This window comes from Haliaeetus leucocephalus, unplaced genomic scaffold, assembly GCF_000737465.1.
Source record: "Haliaeetus leucocephalus isolate CR32 unplaced genomic scaffold, Haliaeetus_leucocephalus-4.0 Scaffold191, whole genome shotgun sequence".
Taxonomy (NCBI): domain Eukaryota; kingdom Metazoa; phylum Chordata; class Aves; order Accipitriformes; family Accipitridae; genus Haliaeetus; species Haliaeetus leucocephalus.
Genome location: NW_010972627.1, coordinates 160,184 through 184,510, shown reverse-complemented (window position 1 = coordinate 184,510; position 24,327 = coordinate 160,184). Strand labels below are relative to the sequence as shown.

At 40.3% G+C, this 24,327-nt stretch overlaps 1 protein-coding gene across 17 annotated transcripts in view; it reads right to left on the bottom strand.

Moving 5' to 3' along the window:
• MARK3 (MAP/microtubule affinity-regulating kinase 3) overlaps window positions 1-24,066 on the bottom strand; it is a 63,984-nt gene extending 39,918 nt beyond the window's left edge. For 8 of the 17 annotated variants that reach the window (XM_010565404.1, XM_010565406.1, XM_010565409.1 and 5 more), the window contains exons 1-4: window positions 23,691-24,066; window positions 20,860-21,104; window positions 10,806-10,997; window positions 4,782-4,835 (exon numbers count right to left, since the gene is read on the bottom strand). In XM_010565404.1, the coding sequence (XP_010563706.1) occupies window positions 4,782-4,835; window positions 10,806-10,997; window positions 20,860-20,943 (330 nt within the window). In that variant the 5' untranslated portion in view covers window positions 20,944-21,104; window positions 23,691-24,066. Of the gene's footprint in view, window positions 1-4,781; window positions 4,836-10,805; window positions 10,998-15,517; window positions 15,537-20,859; window positions 21,105-23,690 lie in introns of those variants that run through there. The other 9 variants (XM_010565405.1, XM_010565407.1, XM_010565412.1 and 6 more) reach the window with 4 other exon arrangements.
• Between the last annotated feature and the right edge of the window lie 261 nt (window positions 24,067-24,327).

Here is a 24,327-nt window from a genome sequence, read left to right as displayed (position 1 = left end):
AGCTTTTAAAGCTTTGAAGACAGTTTGCTTAATTCACTCTCAACTGATTGTTGGTATCTTCCACCCCCAATACTCAGATAAAGCCTGCTGGGTCAGACTCTTATCAAGGGCAACTCCACTGCTGCACAGATTAAGACCTTGGCTGTTTTTCAGCCATTAGCCTATTTATCATCACCTCACCCACCTAAAAAAAAATAATTTAAAAAAATCCTTTCATAGGATTAAGTATGGGAATACAGGCAATAATAATTGGTGCCACCAAACAACAACAGTCAACCAAGGGCAATATAGAATAAGACAGTAAAAATGAGGCTAGAATTCACAATACCATTAGGTAAATGAATATATTCACTCCTCTTTTTTTTTTTTAATGAAGTACGCTGACTTGGCTGGAGCTAGCTACTTCCTCCATTGTACACTGTACACTTTGATGGTCTAATGTAATAAAGTCAGGCTCATAATACATTTTGGGCTGCTCTAAATATAACATTGGTCCACAGGACAACTACTCTGCATTACTAACCCGAATGAAGCATGTCAAAAAGTAGCTTCTACATATGAGCCATTTGTTGAAGCGGGTGACTAGAAACAAGCTTTTTAAAAAAAGACTATTTTTGTCTCAGAGGAAATAAAAAATAAAAATACTTGAGAATAGGATACAACCACCACCGAATTCTTTATTATAATTTTAGTTAGATAAATGCACTTGAGATTGTGCTCCCCTAGTCAGTTTAAATGTTATGTGTGGTATTTTGACACAGATAGCAACTTCCACAGGGATATCTGGAAATGCTTGACATTGTATTATAGTCTGTTTTTGATAGAGGAATACAATGTAAAACATCATATAACTTTCACACAGTATGCTGAAAAAAGGTTTCCCAGATTTCATTCCCCCCAAATATTATGTGCATCAACTTCTAGCAAATGAAGTAGTAATTCTCATCACGCAGTAAAATTCATTGCAAACAGCCAGGTATGATAAAAGCCCACACATCTGAGGTTCTCTGCCACAGGAACACAGGAGGTGTAACACCAGAAGACGTAATGTGAAGGGTCTCAGTACAGAAGATTTTCTTAGTTTTAAGAACTTACTTGTTATAATGAGACCATAAAGGCAGACAATCAACTGAAAACAGTGCTCATCAGTTTAATTTCTAATGCTGAGATTAAAAACTACTCCCAAGTTGTCGAACAGCTCATTTTCCGTCAACAGGAGCTCTACAAATGCTTCTAGGCAAAGACAAAGACAAACATCCTTAGTCTGCCAAACAAATGGCTTTCAGCTTTGTTGTGGTCTGGTCCTTTGACTGTAACCCATGTTAGATACAGGGAAAGAATTACATTTAATTAATGCTGCTAGCCAACAAACAGTAAAAAAACCCCAACAAATCAGCAATGGAAGCAGAGACACATACTGAGTAATGAACTTGAATCAATTTTACTTCAACTTTGTTATGCTGACACATCCGAAACAACAGGGAGTGGGGGGAAAAGACGACCAGTCTTTTAAGCCAACTCTCTTTGAACACAGTGAGAGATCAGAATTGTTCCTACATTAGCTATTGCAAGAGTTTCAGTAACATATTATTTAAAAAATACAAGAAAAAGTTTGCTAAAAAGCAAGTCAGTACATTTGTCAGATGCAGAGCACCAACATATCCTGTCCTCCTTCCCCTCAAAGGGGGGGGCTTTTCATGAGGTGTCCCAAGCTAGCTTAGGCTTGACCTCTGTATTAGGCTCCTCCTCATAACTGCTCAATGAAATATGCCCTACATATAATTAGGAGCCTCAAGCAGGAAACCTTTACACAATACAAGTTTGCCTCAAACAAACCACAACTTGAAAACAGAAAAAATACTTCTTATAAACTGAAAGGCCTGGGCATTTTAAATTCTCATCCTTTTCTCGCCATTTTTAAAATATTTACTGATCCACGGTTGGAAAGAACATGGTCCCTGTTAAAATTGATATTTAAGAACTCTAAAAAGCTTTAACAAAAAATGGCCCAAACAAGTGGCAAAACATCTGCACATAATGAACAAAAATATTTGGCTGAGGAGCCAAGTTCTAAAAAAGGAAAATGAGAAGTGATTTAGTGCTATTACATGGGTTTGGTAAAAAAACTTGTATATAATGGCATTGCTAATTCAAAAGGAAAAAAACCAGACAATTTGGAGGTGGGGGCTAGGAGGAAGTGAACTACTGTAGCACCAGCACTTGTTTCCAGTGAGACCAATATTCACTGGAACTGGGTACAGAAGTACATTTGTGGAGAACACTGACTATGACTAATACCACCAGCATGGGGAAAAAAAAAGCTCTAAGAATTCCCTTTTCTTTCAAACCAGGGAAGTACCGGTTACAGTTTCCTCTTCACTAAGCAAAAGCAGCAGAGTAGTAATTAGGTCCTAAAACAACAGTTAAGAGTAGCTGCATGTGGCTACCACAGACTTCCTCAGCAGCAGACAAGAAACTCAACTCTCCTGAAGAGCTGCACTGCTGAATATTGAGCTGTCAAGACTGCAGCCGCTCGTAGCTTACTGCAAGGGCATACCAAGAATTACTGCTCCAGAAAACAAAGCAAGTCCTTAACAAGGGTAACTTCTTTCTGGCAGCAGTATCGGTATTATTGGTGTGGAAGACATAATAAAAAGAAATAGGAACCGGCAGTCTTAATCACCATTTGTTTCCCCACCTAAGGATGACTAGGGTATGCAGCTACACCGCAGCTGAGACACTATATACTACACCCTCTCCTTGGCACAGCCCTTCCCTCCCCACCATACCTCAAATATTTTATCACTCTCTCCAGAAGTACAAGATCAGAAGCACTTGATCTTAGCTTCCCCTGCATCTACAGGTTGCGTGCGCAGTGGCTTCAAATGCACTGAGGCTACAGTACTGCTGACAGCGCTGGGAGAAAAGGGGCAAGGGTTTGCAAAAAAGCCTCGATCAAGCAAAATTGGTAATTAATGTGTTGTGCGTTACTCTGCTTACTATGACAAAGAGGCATTTAATTTTAAGAAAATTACTTTCATTTTTTGAATTGAGAACACTGACACATCTTGCTAAAGTTTTTCTGTGCTCATATAACAAACGAGCTTAGAGAGGAGAGCACATTAGCAATCTCACTCCCCAAAATTGATCTGCTTTCTACCCTGCTATTTTGTACTATTGTTCCAGACTCCCATTTAAGAAACCCAGTGGTAGAAAAGACCAATTTACAAATCACACTTTATAATCTAATTTATAAACTGTAAACAAAAATGAAATTACAACAGAGACTGAGACACCAGTGGACACTGAGCAGGCTGAAACCCAGGAACCAAAGGGCCAACAAGTGTACTTCCACCTTGTGTCCACCCAGTGGCCTTGCCAACTGAACACCCGTGACTTATAAAAGGTTTGCTTTGTACCTTAATATGAGCTCAAGCTAGCATTACGGCCCAATCTCAAGATAACACCATTCAAAGGATTAAGATTTTACATTTTTGTCTGAAAACACGGCCTCTCTACTTTTCTCTGACCATTCTTCCCATGCCCTGACCCCTCCCTTTCATATCACACAGCTTTTGTTTCTCTTCCAAGTGCTTCAAGCATTTAACCATTTTTTCAGGTATTCCAAGTTGCACAGATCTGCCACACAAAATCAACTTTATCTAATCCATCTTATTACCTAATTTGCATTTCATTTCCTCCCTGCTTGCACAGAAATTACCAATAACCTCAGGGATTAAGCTGAAAAAAATTCTCAAAGCTGGAACCACATTATCTACTTTTACCCAGTCTACAGAGTCAGCAGGAAGTTGCTACCTGCTCAGATGAAGGAGCCTTTCTTCTATAGGTTATTCTTTGCCTCTCAACCAAACCGTGCAATGTAAGAACTTGTGCGTTTTTTCCAATTTACTTTTGCACTATTAATTTTGATAAAAACATCTTGTAACACGATCTTTTCAATATTTGCATAAAATCTATTGTGTATATTCTCCAGTTTACTCTGGTTATGCTATTTCGTTTTCTTTGCAGGTAAGTTCTGGGTATTCTCTAGTTCAAACAGAAATATTGCAAGGGGCTTTTTTATCAAAGTACTCAAAAGTAAATAAAAAGCCTTTGACTGCAGTACTTAAGAGGACAGAGTTAGAAGATCCTAGGTAAAAGTGACATTTAAATGTACTTCCTGCAGGCACTCCGAAGCAGACTGGCTTGCTTGATGGAAGAGTAGGATTTATCACTACTTACTAAAATAGATAAGGCGATACAACTGTAACAGCACATTAAACATTTGAGGCTAGAGGGAAGAAACCAGAATAGCCATGCCCCAGTTTGTTCCACAAAACTGCATCACCTTTCCTGCTGCAAACTACATGGAAAGCATAGATACTGCTTGGCCTTCAGTCAAGAGGCAGTATTTTCAAGGCCAGTTTAAGAGAACATAAGCTTTGTATTTCTAAGTTTAACAAAGTGACCAGCATGAATGTGACATGGGTGTATGACATCAAACCATGAACGCCCTCTCTACAGAGTTAGCTATGCTTTGGTGACAAAGGAAGTGGCTAATACCACCGTTTTCTCAGTTTACAGCTCTGTACGAGTTCATCTTGAACAACTGCAGGGTTGTCAAAAATATCTGTTACAAAACTAGTTATTAAATACAGTAGTCAGATGTGTGCAAGGTATGTAATGCTTCAGATTCTCCAGCACAGGCATTCGGGGTTAATGGAAGGTGGTGAAATAAAACAAGTTACAATACTGTTGAAAGATTAAATGTAAAAACCTACCTTTTGTAGACTAGTTGGGTTCAGCTGTGTTTTGTCAATTATTTTAATGGCAACCTAAAGGAAGAGTTCATAATCAGTATTTTCCATATGAATAACACAGCGTTATTACAAGACGGTCAAATCCAGTAACAGAAATGGAAAACATGAAAATTACACAAAAATCATTCAAGTTTCTTCAGTAAATTATGTACTTGTATTTAAACTAAAAACAATTGGAAATAATGGCTAAAGTGTAATTTACTTCTGCTGCAACAAACTAAACAGCAGAGTGGGAAAAACCCTAGTATTTTAAATGTATTAAGACGAGAAGCTCACTCAGTCTTTTGCTTGATGTTAAGACCACCACACTTATAACAGTGGGAACTCCAACACCAGACAGTGCCCCAATAGAGAGCAGTGTGTCTACAGATATTTACACAGTGTAATAACACAACAGATTACACAGTACTGACTGGGCACTGGCAGTTTGTGAAGATGCTTCTAAAAACAGAGATTTCAGAGCAAACTGAAAGCAATTCCACACAGATTTTGCAAGAACTAAGTTCATCTTTGGAAATTTACTGAATATTTGTATCAATTTGCTCCATGATGGATATGAAAATAAGTATCACTTGTGCATCAACTATATTGGCTATAGTACAACAATTTGGGCAAGTTCATTCCTTTATTAGTTATCTTTTTTAGTAAATAATGCACAGAAATATTAAAGAACAAAATAAAAATTTCACAAATTAATCAAAAGAGAAATTCAGTACCATGGTAACTAGTCATAACCTGAAAATTTGAGGCAATCAATAGGCAACAGAGACAAGCTTCAGTGCAATGCCATTTAGATACAGGATGAGTTAGAACAGGAAACAGGAATCCTTCTAGAATTACATGCCAATTGGTATTTTTCCTTTCTAAATTAGAGACTAAACATACCAGAAGAAACTCTACAGAAGCCAAGAAGATGGTGCCTCTCAAAGAGTCAAGATGCTGCAACTCAGCTGATAATAATACCTCACTGGTGCAAAGCAAGGGCTTTCAATTCCCCTTGAATTTTTGGCTCAAACAGTAGATACTGCTCCTTCCCATGCCACAGCTCCTGTTTCCCTATATATCTTTGTGCTATCTTTGTCATGTCATTAACTTGGGGTTGACAACATATGGAATAAAGAATATCTTACATCAAAGTAAATTTATATCCCTACATTCAAGTGCAAAAACACATGGATGGATCATCATCATGATGGAGAGCGTAAAAGGGGAACACAGTGTTCAACGCTTGTGTGCATCATAGAATTGTATGATGGGTATGGTGTTTTCTGAAACTGAGATTCGAGATTATTTTAAGCCCTGCTAGATGCAAGATACAATGAGACGTAGAAGCCATCTAAGAATACTTTTGCTTTGGGGAGTATTTTCTTCTAAAGTATGCTACTGAAATTAAAGATCACTATTTCCTGAGGCGAAATTCCATTGCAAAACCTTGAGAAATCACTTCAAAAATACTAACAAGAGAAACACATTAAGCAATAGGTAATTTTATATTAGCAGCTGTGTATGAAACCAAGAAAGATTTTTATCTCTACCTTTACACCTATTGAACTATTGTCACAAAGGTAACAAAGTTATTCACTTCCTGCAATCTCTTATAAATCCATGCTGGATGTAGAGTGACCACTGCCTTTCAAATAACATTATCTGCTGTTGACAAAGTCACCTGGTGTCCCAAGACTACCCACGCCACAGAAGACCCCTGTTTGCTTGGTAAGTGCATTCCACTCAGAAAAAGTTGCATTTTTGTTCTGAGCTGTAGCATTCTGGTCAATCTTTGAAAGACGTAAACTTGTTTCAACCCACAAAGTCTTAAGGTATTGGGTTTCTGCAAAACACAGCTCACCTCTCGCACTGTGCATTGGTGCTGGATGAACATAGAGGTCTCTCACACTGGCAAACAAATTCAGCCCTGGAGATACAGGGAAGGCACACACCTCAGTTTTCTGAAAGGCAGGCTCATAGGCCCATTCAGTGCACTAATTATAGCCTTAAAGGCAGGATGAATTTAGAGAATTCCTATCCACGTGAACACTGAGAGTACAATGTGTTAAACACTGACTTTGAGAGCTTGAACCCATCATCAGAACAGGGACCAGCTTCAAGTGCCTTGATAAGGTCTCCAAATCACAGGCAAAGGGATCCTGCCCTCAAGAATAGTTCTAATGAGCCTGAGAAAGAAAATCCTCCGTTTTACTAAGCATAGTTAATAAAGCATCAAATTGCCTTCCAAAGCAGAAACTTTGTTCTCTTTACACAAGGGAATCTGGAACGGTTTCAAGTAATGTGTGCTATGGCCAATGTTGGAGGAATGCAAGACCACCTACACTGTTACACCACTGCATCAGCCATGATATTCTATGTGAATTCATTAGTAGAATTAAAATTAACTTTGCTTTCACTGATCACAATAACATGTCTTAAAACACTCCTCCTACATGACTTGAATGAAGGAGTGAAAGCAATCAGAAGTTGAGACACTGAGCAAATTGGCCAAACTGATACCGTTCAGAATGTTTTCTCCCTCTTAAATTTATTTTTTTCCAAGGGAAGCACAGAAAGAAGATGACAATAGATTCCTTGGAGTCAGACTTGGATCCTGAAAGAATCCTGTCTCACTAGGAAACTTCAACTTCCTGGCTATTAACTAAACACATGCCTTTAATGAACAGAAGGATCCATATATTTTTCGGATGTGATTCAGACCACCTCAGTAACAGTAAAAGGTAGTTTCACCTTTTAGTTTAGTTTTGGCAAGTATGGAAAACTTGTCAGAGGAAATAACCTTTGAGAAATTAAGCTATGTATTTTCTGTTGGAAAAATCAAAGAATTAACAAAAGCACGATTTACAATGAAGATTCTTGCTTTCGAAAGGGCAGACAGACTACAAATAATACTCTCCTAGACAGAGGATCTCAAAGGAGTGTGTTTCCAAACACCAGCTCTAGTGCAGTGAAGCTAACCCTCCCTCCATACCTCTGCAGTGAGCAGAAGGCCACACGCTCCTTGGCAGGACAATTCAAGCCCCTCAAAAGTTAGGCTGATGTTCTGATCACCCCCCCAAGGGCTTAACATTTCTCCCTTTCTGTAATTTGAGGCTGGGCTCTCATCATACATCCTGCAGATACACTAAAGATGGAAATGAAAGAGTGTCCTGGAACTTAACTCCAGTTGGAAGCATGAAAGCTGTATCTCAAGCAACAGGAAAATTCATAGGGAAGGACTCCAGATGTAAGCAGATGAGCAACCACCCTAGAATAACGCTTGAACAAACACACCCTCCTCCTAAGAAGTGACATAAAAGTGCTGATCTGCTGCATGATTTAGAAGTTAATCAGTGGAGATATATAAAGAAGGAATTGCGATAAAGTGCAGTTGAACCAGACACTTAAAAGAACATTAAGACTAGCTACATAGATAACAAGGAGAAGGTAAGTAGGGTTCAAATACAGCAAGGATACAGTAGAGATGAAAATTCATTTAAGCATGACTCCCGAAACTAAGCATTTTATTTTAGGTTTTGATACGTAAGATGGAAAAAAGAATAGGAACAAAGACAGGACAGCCAGCAGGAATGAGTGTGTAAAGCAGGAAGTCACAAATTCAGGAAGATGAGTGCCATCTGGCTGAGGGCAGACTGAGAACATTATCCCAGAATTCTTAAGAGTGGCAGGTTTAAAGAAAAAAAAAGAAAAAAAAAAAGCCCAAGCATTCTTGTAGCACAGATTTCTAACATCCATCAAGAACAAAATGGCAGCACAGGTTTAGAAATTATCAGACTTTTTTCTCCTAGTAGAGCCATTTACCACAAAATTCTTGAGCTTGAAACTTGCAGGGAAAAAATAGGGAAACAGACAGAAGCGTTAAATGCAACATATTTTCCTACAGTTAATTGTGCCCTATGGAAACCCACAAGATAGGACTATCTGGACTATTCTAAAGCCTCATCTAGGAGGATGCATGGAAATTACTGAACTAGATAAGCTGAAATGTGCACAGAGCTTTTTTAATTAAAAAAAAATGGCTAAAGAGATAACAGGTTGGAAATAAATGAGTGAGAGTTTTTCAAGGACAAGACTTGGGACCAATCTTAATATCTGTATCAGTGGCCTTGGCACAGGAAGTCAAACCATAATGATTAAGTCTGTTGAAGGAGTTAAGAGGCACCATCAAATATAATGGAAAACTGATATAAACAACCTTGAAGATGAGTTAGCAAAGAAAGCAAAATTCAACAAAGTACAAGGTGCTGTTCCTGATCAAAACCAAAAAACATCAATGTGACAGCCATGAAAAAGGTTAGCACAATCTAAAGATCAATCAGATAAATACTTCTGTAAGGGTATATTAATGACACTGGGGAAATTATTATCCAGAATATTGTGAATAATTCTGGTCATGCACATCTAAAATGTAATTATTATCAGTGCTGTACAGTTCACCTAGCAAGAAGAGAAACTTTTACCCATCCCTCTTACAAAGAAAACAAAAAAGTTTAAAATACCTTCAAGATATTCCTATAAAACCAGCTTAATTGTTCCCTTCAAAGGAAGGCCACTCATTCTAGGTAAGCAGGACCAGTGGCCACATCCTGGAAAGGATTTATGCTCTGAACTGATTGAATGACATCTATTCCATGAGAGTTAAAGAAACTTAGCACTTAAATCTTTCTAAATTTGGCCAAAGATTTTACACTGTCAGTTTATTTGTTGAAATTTCAAACAAATATAATGAAGCAGAGGTCAACACACAGTTATGTACAAGTAAAAGAAAACGTACTTCAATTTTTGCAAAGCAATGTGTGACACATGATACCTATCTCCAACTCCTGTAATAATAGCAAAGAAATACTAATCAGGTACTTGGATTTCCTATATTAAGTATTAGTAAAAAGCAGAGGGAACTTAAGAGTGGAAAGCAATTAACCAAAATCTTTGTCTACAAACGAGCACTTACTTTAACACCAGAAGACAACTGCTGACCACGGGAACTGTCAGCTTAAAAAAAAACAACCCCAAAACCCCAAACCCTCCCAACAACTCTTGCAAAATGACATCCCCTCTGTTCCTCCTAGTGCTACTGAACTCCCTATTAGCTTAGAAAAAAGAAATTCCCTTAAAGCACTGCAGTCAGCCACACAGCTTTCTTTAAAAGTCCTTGCTGGTATCAGCAAACATTTACTTCATTAGACAGGTTTGGCAAGAAAAGGTCCACAAAGTGTTTCTCCCTCTTTCAGTACCTAGAGCTGCTATTAACAAAACAGCACCAAGTAACACCTTCTTGTAACAAGCAAACAGGGCTATAGGTCACCAAAGCAGAACCATCATTAAATGCAAGTTATTAATTACATTGCAATGGCATGCAGAAACTAATTATGGAACTGAGTTAGACACTATGAACAGATACAAGAGAAAGCTTGTCTACACCATACAACACTGAGCAAGACACACAAACCAGGTCTGAACAAACTGGAGTGTCTTCCCAAGGCTGCCCAGCACTGCAGACACTAGCAGATCTCCTGGGAGATACATTGCTTTGGCAAGAAAATACTGACTTTGGGCTATTCAGACCATAATCAAGAAGATGTATTAGTTCTCATTCCTAACTTCCCCTCCAATACAGCCCTACACTGTGCAGTATAGAGACACCAAGAGGCAGTCTTCCCAGCAAGCTTATTTAATTGCTGTATATTGAGCCCTTTTCTGGGAATGGAGGATTTAGCAGAGAATTCTAGTAGCAAACTTGAACACAATGCAGTTGGACAGGGACTTGTCAAAAATACAAATTTAAGAGACCATTTTCAAGAGAAATTGTTTTGTAATCATTGCTAAAAAAAAGATATTTTTCCATTTATATTTTTTTCTACATCAGTGGCAGTACCTCGAGTAAAATGTGCTAAATGTTCACAGACTTAGATGATGCTATTCTAAAAGAACCTTCACACCTACTGCAATTCACTACTGTTTACACCCATACCACTTTACCTCTCTGCCAGTTAGGATGTGCCTTGCCAGTTTTACTTTTGCAAAATTCCCCTTTCCAATCGTTTTAAGGAGTCTGTAGTTTCCAATATGTGGCTGCTCATCTGTGCAGGAAGCTATAGAGTTCCTACAGCGAGCTCCAGAGCGCCCAGTTCGAGAGGAAACTTCCTGCCGTCCTTCTCCATGGGACGTGTGCTGCAATAAAAACATACACAGATAAGGCTAAGAAATAAAGACAAAACACATCAATGATAAGCATACAACATTCAAAAACATTAGCAACTCCTTTGAAGGTTTCTTCAAAGGATCCAACTCAAACTTCAGATTCACACTGAACTTTGCTCTGATGGGGGCAATAAAGAGGTTCCCAGTTCATAACACAGTATCCATTTAATCACCTGGTAAAGACCAAGCGAAACACAACCTGAACTGCAGCAATAGTTGAGCAGTTTCAAGTAACTTACATGGACTGCTAAATCAGTTATGAAACATGGAGGTGTTTGATATTATTTCCCATTTGCATTACTGTGCCTAACTAGACCAGAAAAGCCTTTGGAAAGGAGACACGAACAAAGCTTTTCCAAAGTACACACAGTAAAATGTTCACCCATATTTGACAGTTTAATACTACTGATAAAATAATAAAAGGGTTTTTTTCTCTTACACTAGACTCCTATTCCTACAAAACCTCATGACTCAAAACACCCAGGACAGCCTGGAGAACAAGGGAAGAAATCTTACCTAATGTACAGAAACCTCAGATATTAATAGGCTGAGCAGCAGTTACAGAGATCTGAGATACTGTCTGCAATCTGTTAAGTACCTTTCACTCAGTTTCTCTGAACAGCTATTAATTGTAAAAATGACTGGGTATATATATATCATACCTATAATAGTCTTTATTTGTTAGATCACATGGTTAAGATAACAGTAAAGTATTCTTTCATTTCCTGACAGCCTGTTTATGAAAGAGCAGGTCCCTTCACGTTCTCAACTCATGGTTGAGGTCTATACACCAACTTCACTAATTAAAGTACTAGTTAGAAAAGCTCAGTAGTCTGCAAATGTGGAGCAAATGTCTGGCTACGCAGAAGATGACACACTAAATTCATGGTCATCACAGAAATCCCCGATCTTGCTCTTCTACTATTACGTTTCCTGAAACCCAGCAGGGACAACCAAAAATCTGGCATACAGCAACACTCAGTCTGAAAATCCCTGTAGCATAAGGATGTGAGATCATAACTCAAGAGCTAACAACCATGGTACAGGCACAAATGAACAAATCCATGCTTGCATGACACTTGGCAAGTTTCACACTCTATTTAATAACCTGATGTAACCTTGTGACCATATACTCTGGCATCTTAAGTTCCTTGGTTTGTTAATTTGAGTGCAACAGCTGTGATGAAATTATTTTTAAAAACACATTCATTTCATTTAAGAAATACTACTGATAGAAGTCTATGGCAACTCTCAGAAAATTATTTCAATAGTTACTATTTAAGCCCTTACACACACACTGTGGTGCATATAACGTTTTAGTATCAATCTGGCTTTAGCTTCTCTGTACTGCCTGGCTACTGCATTGTCACCAGATTTGTACTTTCCATATAGGTACTTAATTACTATGATCACATTACCCTTTAATAAGTTATATATAGAGAGAGAGAGAGCTCCCTAAACAGGCTGCTGTAAGAATGATTAAAGACAAGGAAACATTTCTTATAGTTCTTTTCAGAACCCTCTCCTATTTTTCCAACATCTTTTTGTAGGGCTTATGCTAGAACTGGCCATGCCATACCCACAGCAGGTGCAGTAGGACTAAACACAGAGACTGCATCTTCTGTTCAACACTCCACTGATTTTACATGGACAGAAGTAGCCTTCTTGGCTATCTGTATCAGATGGCAGAAGGCCATCTGTATCTGACCACCCAGCACTGACCCTAACTCTTTAAGAATTATTGCTTCCCATTCCCTTACCACACGTAATGACTTTCATTCCTGGTTCCTTACACACATGATCTCACATTTGGCTGAAGTGAAATGCAGAGTTTCCTCACATGTAGGTTACGTGTTCCCCATGATTGGCCCATCCTGCCCTATTTAATATTCTAGTAATCTTTATCCTAGTTTTCAGGAGCAATAGTATACACTTCTTCCAAACCACTAATAACCAGCACAGGAACAAGAAGCACACCCGTAACAAGATCCAGTAAAAAGTCAATGCTTGATAACCATTCATTGTTCTCAGTAATATCTCAAGACTGTAACAACTGGATAAATGTTTATCAATCAATAATTCTCAAGAGGAAGGTCAAGAGCAGTAACCCAGCTGAAAGAACTACTAAAGCCAGTGAAATCCTGTATCAACAGCTGCAGTTTTGCATGCCCTTAACGCCAGCCTGGTGCTGGTTGTTCAGGCCATCTTATTTACCCCTGTATGTACTGGCACAGCAATGCCTCTACACTTCCCTTAACTTTGACTTCTAACAAACCTTGCAGCACACAATGCAGAGAACTTCTCTGTCAGCTCCTTTGGTACCTTCTAGTGTCAAATTATTCAGACCAACTAGAAAAAAGCAGCAACTGCTGATGCTAGATGCTAACATCTTCCTACATTGCTACCCCCCAGTGATCAGAGACCAGGATGTTCTGTACAGGGCCAAGAGGATATTTCTTGGATACATTAGAGGAAGGTTCACTTTTAGTTCAAGTACAGCATTGCAGGAATACAGCTGCACTACACCGAGTTGATAACCTACCTTGGAAAAATAATCATATCAGGACTATTTAGACTATAGCTCTTTCACACCTGGGCATGTGGCACAGGCACACAAGCTGGCTTCAGCAAGAGCCAGCCTGCCTCCAAGCAGGGCTTATTTGCTTAGGCCCTCCAGCAGACAGATTCAACAAGTAGGTCGCCTTTGAACCACACAGCTGACCCCGAAAACAGAGTATCTGCATCGGTGCTGTCTTGTGCTTGAACTTATAAACTGTGTTAGACCTGAGCTAGCTTATGAGGCAGTTGAGATGTGGGCATCAGGTACCATGTATTCCTAAACAAGAGAACCTGTGTACAGGTTATTCAGACCTGATCTTACTCACATCCTACTTAGATAAACAATATTAGGTAAAAGAAAGACTCTGTCACACTAACAAATTCTATTCCACATAGTAAACCACCCCAGTTAAAATACCTTGAGAGCTTCGCTGTCCTCTGTTGAGGAATGACTTCTTGTGTCCTATAATTTTTTTCATGCTTTCTAGCTTTGCACTTAAAGGCAGGAATTAACAGCTGTGAATTTATTTGGACTAGCACTGATAAATTTAACACAATCTCCTTGTACGGAGGTTTGCACTTCTACCCTAACCCAGATTACTTCTTTTCAAGAATATGGCCTTTTTCAGCTGTGGTTTTTGAGTATCAAACTGTGTGTTCCTAAGCAGTTCAGTTCTCTCCAACTGACTTGCTCATAGCCGTGTTTTGCTCTGTAGAAATCTGTCCATTTGCAACCATATCTAATTTGGACTTTATTTCACTTCACGTAAGTCTATCAGCAGGTCCTTCCTCTGTCAAATACAAGATTATTGCATTGAACAGAACACAAGCTTTCTAAAAACTGCAGAAAACGGCTTCCCAGTTTCAACATGGATTTTCTTTTGCTCATGGAAATGAAGGAAGAGGGCTTGGTAGCATACAATACTAAAAAGCATAAACTCAAAACTGAGTAAAAGTGTTTCTCCCACCCAAATAATTTTCAAGAAGCCATGATAGGTAGATGGAAAGCTAAATGGTGTAGGCAAAAAGCAAAAATATAGATGGTCCAAGAAAAGTTCAAGTCACGCTTTGGTTTGTATAGCATTTGGCTGTACTCAGCTACTTCCCAGGGTAGCTTCCTCAGCAAACAGATTAACAGCTCCAATCTCAACCCAGAAAAACAGTAATAGCATCCTCTGCTCTCTAAATTGAGATGCAGGTCATTTGTCCTTTCCCAAGCAGACCCTCAACTCTGCAGATTTTGCCTCCCTCACCCCCTGGCTCCCAAAGACTCTGTTCAATTACAGGCTTCTTTCCCAGGTCCACATTCATATGGCTTCAGCAAGAATAGGAGTTTGCCTTAGAAACGTCAGATTTAAAACAAGCATGTGTTTATTTGTAGTAAGTTTCCATACATTGTGGTAGGTGAGTTGTATCTCCTGGCCACAAGTTGTGTGTAAGCATAACACTTGTTCATGACACTCACCATAGCTGAGGGATTCCCAAAATACCTGTCTTCATGCAAAGAAAGACCATTATACTGCAGATGGGGTGAAGCAAGGAGACTGGCTACTTCGTGCAGCTTCAGGCTAGCCAATCACCATCTTTTAAAAGAAAAGTCTCCTGAAATCCACTCATGACAAGAAAGCACTTTCTTCCATATCTAAGCATGCATCAGGTTCCATTCCAAAATCTTTTGAATAGTTTAAAGGGTGTTTTTTTGCACATAGTAGGAGGCTTCCCTAAAAAACTATCCATTTTCAAGTCAACATGACAACCTCTCTCTCTCAAAAAAAAAAAAAAAAAAAAGCATTCTCCTCCTCCCCCCAGCCCCACCCTGCTATTAATCAACCCAGAAGGGAACGGACTAAAACATCTCCATTTGTGAAAGACCTTACTGTGAGGGACTGAGCCTAAGACCAGCTATATTTGGAACACACCGCAAAACCCACCTTTTCGCAAAAGCCTTCCCCCAATGATGAGCCGACATCCTTTCATAGCCAGATAATGATTAGCATGAAGAGAAAGAAAAAGAAAAGAAAGTAAAAAGCAAATGAAGTATGAAGGTGCCAATAACTGAAATCTTTTTGGTAGATGTTAGCTTTATCCAGTATCTGTATGATTAGAGACATCTTAACATTCAGAACATTAGAAATATGCAGGGCAGAGGATGGCTAGTATCAAAGTTCTTATACTGCTTAAGAAGGTGCCGCCAGCTGAGAAAAACCTGGAAGAGACAGAATCTGATATCCATTCGAAGAGCTGAAAAACATTAAGAAATTAGAATGCCCAAGACCTGCAAAAATCCATGTTTATTTACAGTAAGTAGGAAGCTTTCTTTCTAAAACAGGGAGGACAAATGGTATCAACATTTTTTAAAGCATTTATTTTATACAATAGTGAAAACTACCTTCTCATCAGCCAAATAAACTAATAAAATGTAATCTTACAAAAGTCTCTAGGAATGTTTATTACCTTAGCTGTTACCTCATCTTTGCATGAAATAGTACAAAGTGATACTATAGAATTTCTTGGAAAGCTGTCACAGTAACAGTCATGATAGCCTCATTCAATTCAGCATTTTTAACTGTAATAAAAAAATTGTACTTAAGCCTATCCCTTACAATGTTAATAATCTAAACATTCCAGGACATGATGAACACTTGAGACACTAAATTGCTTCATCACCCAAACTTGGGCACACAACATATAAATACATGGTAATTTCTGGCTGCACACTCCCCACCAGCGCTCTTATTTATAGAAAAACTTAACAGGAAACATAGGTTTTTAAAACACAAAAATATTTTAAATGAAACATGTGAAGACAAATTTCACTGCAGCCCTTCGTAACAATGTGTTGTATATTATTTCCCATTTATCGTTAACATCTTTAAGAACATACAGACTGCTGAGTACTACTCAGGGTAAGAGAAAAAAGGTTAGCCCTACGGATATTCACAGACATAGCATCTTATTGCGCAGATATATCCGTGAAACAGCACAGCAGGGCATCCTGCGACTGCTGACGAAGGAATTCTACTGGAAAGTCAAAACACAGACTTACATTTCTGGCAACCACCAAGAGGTGTCACAGCAAACACTCAACCAGAATTGTCTATATACCAATTACTGCTCTGGGAATCCCTAAGCCATCATGTATTATAGAAACACTACATTATTTTCATATACTATAAAACAGACAACACCAGGTGAAGATGTCTTGTACTTGTCCTGATTCTACTTCCATCCTACCACTGCCCAGGGCATAAATCAGGACATGGAGCAAGGTAGATTTTGTCAGACTCAGTATGCCCGTGACAATGTTTGCGTAACCAATTCTTTGGTTCCAGCACATGTAATTAAAAGGCAGTTTTTAGACTAGCTTGCTACATAATCAATCTTAAGGGTGAACAGTCATGGCTTCCACCTCATGAAATTTTAAACACCGTCCTACAAAGGAAAATGCTATCCAATGTGGTACTAAAGTTATCAATCCATGAAGGCAGACTTATTCACTGAAGTGTGCTACAGCTCTACCATTATGAATGCTGCAATCGAGTGGAACAACTGAGAGGGTCAGAACTCAGCAAGGGAGACAAACAGACCTTCTAGAAATACATTATAGCTGGTAAAGGAGAGAACACACTAATGTGGATGCTTCCATTGTCAAAAGCTGAAGAATTCACTGCGCAATTCTCAGCCTACCATAGTACTCATTCACTTAACTGGTATGACACTTCATGAAAATGAGTGGCTAGTTTAATTAGGTCGTATTTGTCAAACAACCAGTTTAAAGAGAGAACCTGAAGGGTAAATACAATCTTTAGCACACACAGGCTATACCTCTTGACATACATTCCTAATTCTCCCTAACCTCAGCGGGGAGGGCGAAATAAAGGAAAAAAACAGGAGTAACAGTCAGGACAAGGCAGCTACAGCTCAAACCAAGCAGAGCAATGCAACTCCCTACACTGGGCAGCCTGATGGAGGCAGACATCAGAGTGGGAGAGTGCCAAGAGCAAAGCACTAACAGCCTTCAGCGAAGGGAAGAGGCTCCTCTTCGTCGACATACAGGGTCTGGCTCAGGAGTCCTTTCCATGTATAACCACTACAGCCTCTGCTGATGTATTTGACTTCATTTGGTTCATACTCTATACAGCATATGAAAGAGAGTGAATCTGTAATTCCATGATTAGCACTGAACAACACAACACTGAAGAAATCCTGCTTATATAATCAAAAAGATAAGTCTGGTGCCGGTTAGAAAAGCTTTTTAAAAGCTCTTTTGTTGCTTCACATTATCAAGATCTGACATTCATCATATCTTTCCAGCCAAAGTTTCTTTACTGCTGATTAAAATGGATATTTATTGACATCAGCCTGGGGAATAATAGCTGAAGAGCCAACCATATTCTATTCTTCATCAACAATACTGCCAACTAAGTTGTTTCCAGAATCATCACTGCCAGTAATTACATGCTAAACAAAAAAAAAAAAAAAAAACCCCAACAAAAAACCACCCTCACAGTTGGTTTTCAAAGACCACGTTGAGCTTGCAGATAGAAAACTTTGCTTAGGCTTTAACCCTGCAGGAACAAATTTTATTTGAAAGTTAATTTTTGTTTATATGTATATATACACACACACGGAGTTCAACAAGTTGCTGCTTTACGGGCCAAGAATTCTTCTTAACCCAAGGATTTAATCCAGAAGACTGACTGGAGCGTTATCACAGGCGTACTGAGTACCTTTCAGGTTTATGTTTTAAGAGGACTACGCATCTATTTGTCATATGTTCTAAAGATTTTTAGTGGCAGATGATCTCCACACTAAGCAGAGCCAACCTTGATATGCCATGAGCCTAAAAAAAAAAAAGTGACCTCCATTTTTGATCTGGCTGACATCCATGAGGCAGCATTACTTGACTGTGAAGAGGAAGAAGTTGCAGACACATGCTACTTATATATCATATGAAATGGAGATCTGGAGAGACAAATGCCTCCACTCTTAGAATTCCTTTGACTTGAGTCACCTGAGACATGTAGTCAACAGGAATTGTCCGCTTACATCAACACAAGTGCATCTTTTGACTAGAATCAAAATGGAGAACCGAGCAGGTAAGGATATTAGGCGAGTGGGTAAGAAAGCCTAGGAAGAAGTCTACGAAGTTTAGTGTACTAAACCCCGTATTTCCTCTTGTTTATTTTCTTTCAATAATTTCTGTAGCTGTGTTCTGGTTTTCAGACCGCTACTTCCAAGGCCACAATTTAAGTCACATCCACTGATGCTAATAAAATACATGAACTAAGTCTGATTTTTTTAACAACTTCTAGAGTAAGGTCCTATAGCTTAGTTTTTCCGAGTTACTGAAATAATGTAAAAAGGGGAAAAAAAAATTGGAAGTTCGTTTCCAGGAGCAAACCAACATGATTTGTGAAAGGTACACCACTGCAGTTATGTATCTTTGTTCATAACCGTGGCTCAACTCAAGTTATCTTAGCCCTAGGGTGCTGTGCTACAACTGGCTTAAATCAAACCAAAACTAAAACAGTAAGAAGCATTTCTAGCCTTCCCCACCTGAAATGGACATTCCCATCCTCTCCTCTGTGTCAGTATTCGCAGCCACACAGAATGGGGATAAACCCAGTTTTCTTAAGGCTTCATTTTAGTCAGATCAGAGAGCTGACCAGACTTGTCATACAGCCCTGCAGTAATTAGTGCCAGCATAAACCACAGGTGGGAAGATGCAGTCAAGGCTGACGCCCCCAGCAGCCTCCTATCAGTTCGAGCTGACAGTGAAACCAAATGATTAAACATACGGCACAGGCGGTTTAGCAGAGCTGAAGAATGAAACTTCTCACTTCAAAATGTGAAAATACTAGCAGTCGGTGACTCGCAATGTCGCACAACCTAATCAGGTATTTTTTGAGTACAAACACAGTACCAGACCTATCAGGCATCCCCAGGCAGTGACAAACACACAAAAAGCATTTTCCTGCTCTGTGAAAGTTTGGAATTAAAAAATCCATCCCAGATGAATTCCTAAAACATATTTTATTTCTAGTTATTTTGCCACCTTCACCTAATTCAGAACATTTATGACAACTGGTGAAAAATATGGAAGAACGTATATGGTCCCTGTGGAAAAAAAATATACCAGAACTCTTGGCCACAGGCATACTTTCCTCCTCAGCCCCTTCTTTAAAAGAAAAAACACTGCCCCCTCCCCCCCAAAAGAAACCACCACAGGATTTCACGCTATGGAAGAAAGTATTCTGATTACAGATCTATTTGTAATAGGAGAAGATTGATAAATAATATATAGAATAATGCGAGCTTGCATACTGTCTGCAAATGCTCTAATGCATTTCATAGCTAATTGGTAATAAACCAAGACGTACTGCACTAACCTTCACAGTACCTTAGAAATAAATTTTTGAACGTAACCCTGCCTTTACTAAACCTTTTTAAATAAAAAAAAAATTAAATGAGATACTTCTGCTGCACAGAATCCTTTTGCATGGGCTTGTACAAGCACAGTTGCCATCACACTGGTATTTTTCAATAGCAAATTTTTCACATTAGGCACAGTCATGGAGATAAAGAGTATATTTTAGTCTCGCTTTTCCTCAAATTACTTAAATTTTTAATTCAGATTGGCCTGCAGTACCAACACATTCAAAACAGTTACCTTTTTTTCCCCAAAACCCCACAGCTGTGCAATGAACAGAGGTTCAAATTAAACTGTTTCTTTTCTATTTCATGCTCTTAAAACCAAAAAAATCTACCAACCTCCATACCACCTGTATTTCCTTGTTTCTATCTACAGTTTGCTATCATCTTCCCACTCTTTGGGATTTTTTTTTTAATGAACATTTGTCCTACTCCCCACAATCCTGTTCCTTCTGCTCCTATTTCTTTGTCGCTGGTTGTCCTCCATCCTGCCATATGCACATTCCTCTGTGCCGCCTCTTATCTTTTGTTTTCCACCATCTACCTTTCCTATTGTATTTCCACACTCTTTCCTCCTCCACCTTCTCTCCCTTCCTCCTCATCACTAGTAAAACAGGTTTACTCGTTCTTCCGTCACCTAAAGGTCCTTCTTCTGTGTCTACCTTGTCTCCCAGTTTTGGATGAAAGCGTTCTCTGCTGACTCTGTTGCTTTTTCTCCCACATGCAGGACATAATTCTGAGGAAAACAGAAAAGATCTGATCCTCTCATTCAATTCTGTCCCCTAAGCAGCTGGCAGCCATTGCTGCACAAGACATGGCCAGAGAGGAGCTGCTCTACCTTTGCGATGAGAAGCCAGCTCATCGCAGGCCAACAGCCAGCTTCCAACTGTCCAAGTGTGAAGTTCCTGTGATCACAGATCATCTGGGATGCCTTTCTTCTCAAAACCAGGTGACTCGGAGCCAAATTCTTTAATCTCAAAGGCACTAAAGGCTTGATAGCTGTGAGTGGCTTTTGGGGAAAGTCACTGTGACAGTATTTCCACTTCAGCAGTACATGTCTTGATAAGAAGTGGTATACACTGCCTTAAAAAAAAAAAAAAATAAAAATCAAGTCCTGACAATTAGACCCTGTCTATTCAACAGGAGTTGCCAACCGCTGAACATGGTTAACTGCAAGCACAGACAATGATAATTTACGTTCACCGTCATTCTGGAGGCTAACTTCATTTTCAGACTGCAAGTATAGGCATGGATAAGCTATGATCAGCACGCTTCAACCAGATTCAACACCAGCCAAGCCTTTGTCAGCAGTGGTAACCTTCCAAGCAGACAGAAGTCATTAAGGGGGTCCACAACCATGGCCCAAAGGCTAGCTGAGTACCTTGGCACCTCTTAATCCTCTTCCCACCTGAGCTTCAAAGAGTCCTATGAATATTAACTAATTAGACTTCTTTTATGTGAAGGAGAATCAAGGGCTCAATTTACCTGCCAACACAATACATCCAGCTTTGCGGTGGAAGAAAAGTCAATTGAAGTATTAAAATCCTCACATTTGGTATTAAAAAAAAGAGACCTGGCATTCACAGCTGTAGGGCTAAGTCAGACAGACTAAATGTCAGATTTAAATTTAGTTTTAAGCAAGGCTAAACAGAATGTATTTTGGTGAATTTCTAGATAGCTGATAGCGAGAATATCAGAGACAGCTTCTTGAGGGATACAGTATTGTACTGTGAGGTTGGTTCAATGGATTTGGCAAGTACTCGGGTTAATCATTCCCTGTCAATATTGCTACCTACAGGTATTTCTGTGGTCACCAGACCAGATTACAGCAGTTGAAAAATATGCCTTAATCTAAACCCAAGGCAATTCATCTGCAAGCAAGACAATCCATCTATGTTAATTATGAAGATTACTAAAGAGAAGTCTTAGACCAATATTTTAAAGTGAGAACAAGGTGCGTTAAGTGGAAGACATGTAAAAATCCAAGTGCTAGAACACACAGCTTGTGAATAATGTATTTCCTCGAGCACATACCAAGTTTTTCCACTGTTAAGTTATCCATAGTAGAGTTTGAATTAATTACATTAGAGAACCTGATTACATTACAGAACACTTTCTAAAATTATTTACTGGGTGGCCTCCACACACCTACATGGAACTTGAAAACCTCAGTCAGGTTTGCTTATAGACTAAAACAATTATCCAAATAAACTTTGTATAGTATTTTGTAGAGTATGCTACAACTTCAACTCTCCCCATGGCATAGGAAGAGCCGCATAATATTTTAATTATTTTCTTCCACAAGGCAGGAAGCTCGTTGAGATTTTACAACCAAATACGCTTAGTTGGCTTTTTGCTCAATACAGCCCTTAGCCTGCAGGTTGCATCTAGTGCTAAAACAAATAAAGATCACAGAAGTTAGAAGTGCCTATTATGTCAATAAAATCTAAATCCCCAGTAATTCAGTAATTGTTCCATGCAGCATGTTTTCTAATGCTTTGTCTGGTCTTGTTTTAAACAATGGGGCTACCATCACTTTTCTTGGACTATTTACGGTCCAGAACAATCCAACAGTTTTTCCTGATCTTTAACCAAAGTTTCCACTTTTTTTGCCAGTCCAAAACATAAGCAGTCCTCTCAAAAAAAAAAAAAGCCTCCTTTGTCAAGCTTAGCATCTGTCTTCTAAAGAATATCAGATAGCCTTCACAGAAAGCTGAATACAAAGTTTGCTGATCAACTCATTTTAGACTACAGTGAGTGACAACTCCCTTCTGTTTATCATTTGGGGACATGTCAGAGCCTATGCAGAAAAATGGTTAGACAGGATACACTGGGATCAAGTTTTAAGTTAAATACAGTTCCTATCTGCAGAAAGGGAGTCTCCTACTAAGCTTCGTTTGTGGCTATCTGCTCATGTGGTAGGACTACTATTTTTTTTTCTTTCTTTCTTCCTTTAGCATGCGACCTGTGCAACTGTTAATACAGCATTCGACTCAATCCTGTAAATAAAATGTCAACTCCTAAACCCTGGCTTTGTTAAGAAGAAGAAGGAAAAAAAAAAAGGAGAGGGAGGAAGGAGGGAACAGGCTCCTTTATCTGGACGATAATTCCAATAAAGAAACCCTTTTAATGTCATCTGAACAGGTGACTAGTGTAACAGCGTCATTATCGTCGAGAACCCTGCAAATTAAGCAGGGAAGAGGCCTATTATCTAGGTCACCTAGCCCACCACTACCAAAGCTGAATTAGTCTCATCTGTTTACCAGAGGTTTATTCGGCTGCTTTTAGCAGTAAGTTTGCATACTAGGAGAAGACAGCAAGCCACCAGGACCCCCCTCCCCACCGCGGATCTTCTCCTCCCCGTTACCAACATAACAAACCCGGTCCTCGCCACCGAGAGATACTCGAATAAAGCGTTAGAGAGGGGACACCGGGCTTGGGGGAGGGATGCCCGCAAACGCTACTAAACAGGCAAACCGTGCTGTGGGGGAGTTAAAAAAAATAATTAAAGCAAATCGGTAATTTGGGAGCAGTACAAGCGGCAAGAGGTTAATGACAGCCCTCCGCAGGGCGATGCCCCCCCCGGCTGGCCGGGGCCCGGCGTCCCCAGAGCCAGCGGCGCCGGGGGAGGGTGCGCGGGCCGGTCCCCCCGCGGCCGGCGGTACTCACGTTCTCGGTGTCGCGCTCGTTCACCGTGGGCAATGGAGTCCGAGTGGACATTTTACTTCACTCGGGCGGCCGCGCTGCCCGCGACGGCGGCGCGCACACACACACACACGGGCCCCCGGGCCGGGCTGCGCGTCTGCTCGGAGATGGTGGTCGCAGGGAGCCACCATGAAGGACGAGGTGGCTGGCGGGGGGGCGGCGTCGCGTCGGTGCCCCCCACCCTCCGGCGGCGCCCCACGCCCGAGCTAGATCCCCCTCAGGGAGCGGAGCGGCGTCGCCCCCTCCGAGTCCTCCGGGCTCATCCCTACAGCCAGGCCGGGGTCCGCGGGGGTCAGCAGCGGGGAGGGGGCCGCCTCATCAAGCGGGGAGGGATGGAGCCGGGAGGAGGGAGGCGGCGAGGGAGCGGCTCCGGGAGGGGGAAACGCCGGGCGGGCGGGCAGGAGGAGGAGGCAGCGGGGCGCCGCGCAGCCCGGCTCCTCTCGCCGGCCCCTCTCCCCTGCAGCCAGGGCACGACGGCTAGCGCAGGCCCGCCGCCGAGGGGGCTCCCCTCTCCTTCCCCCGCCGCGGCCCCGCTTCACCGGGCCGCCGCTCGCATCCCGGCGCGCCTCTACCCGCCCGCCTCAGGCTCCGAGAAGGCCGG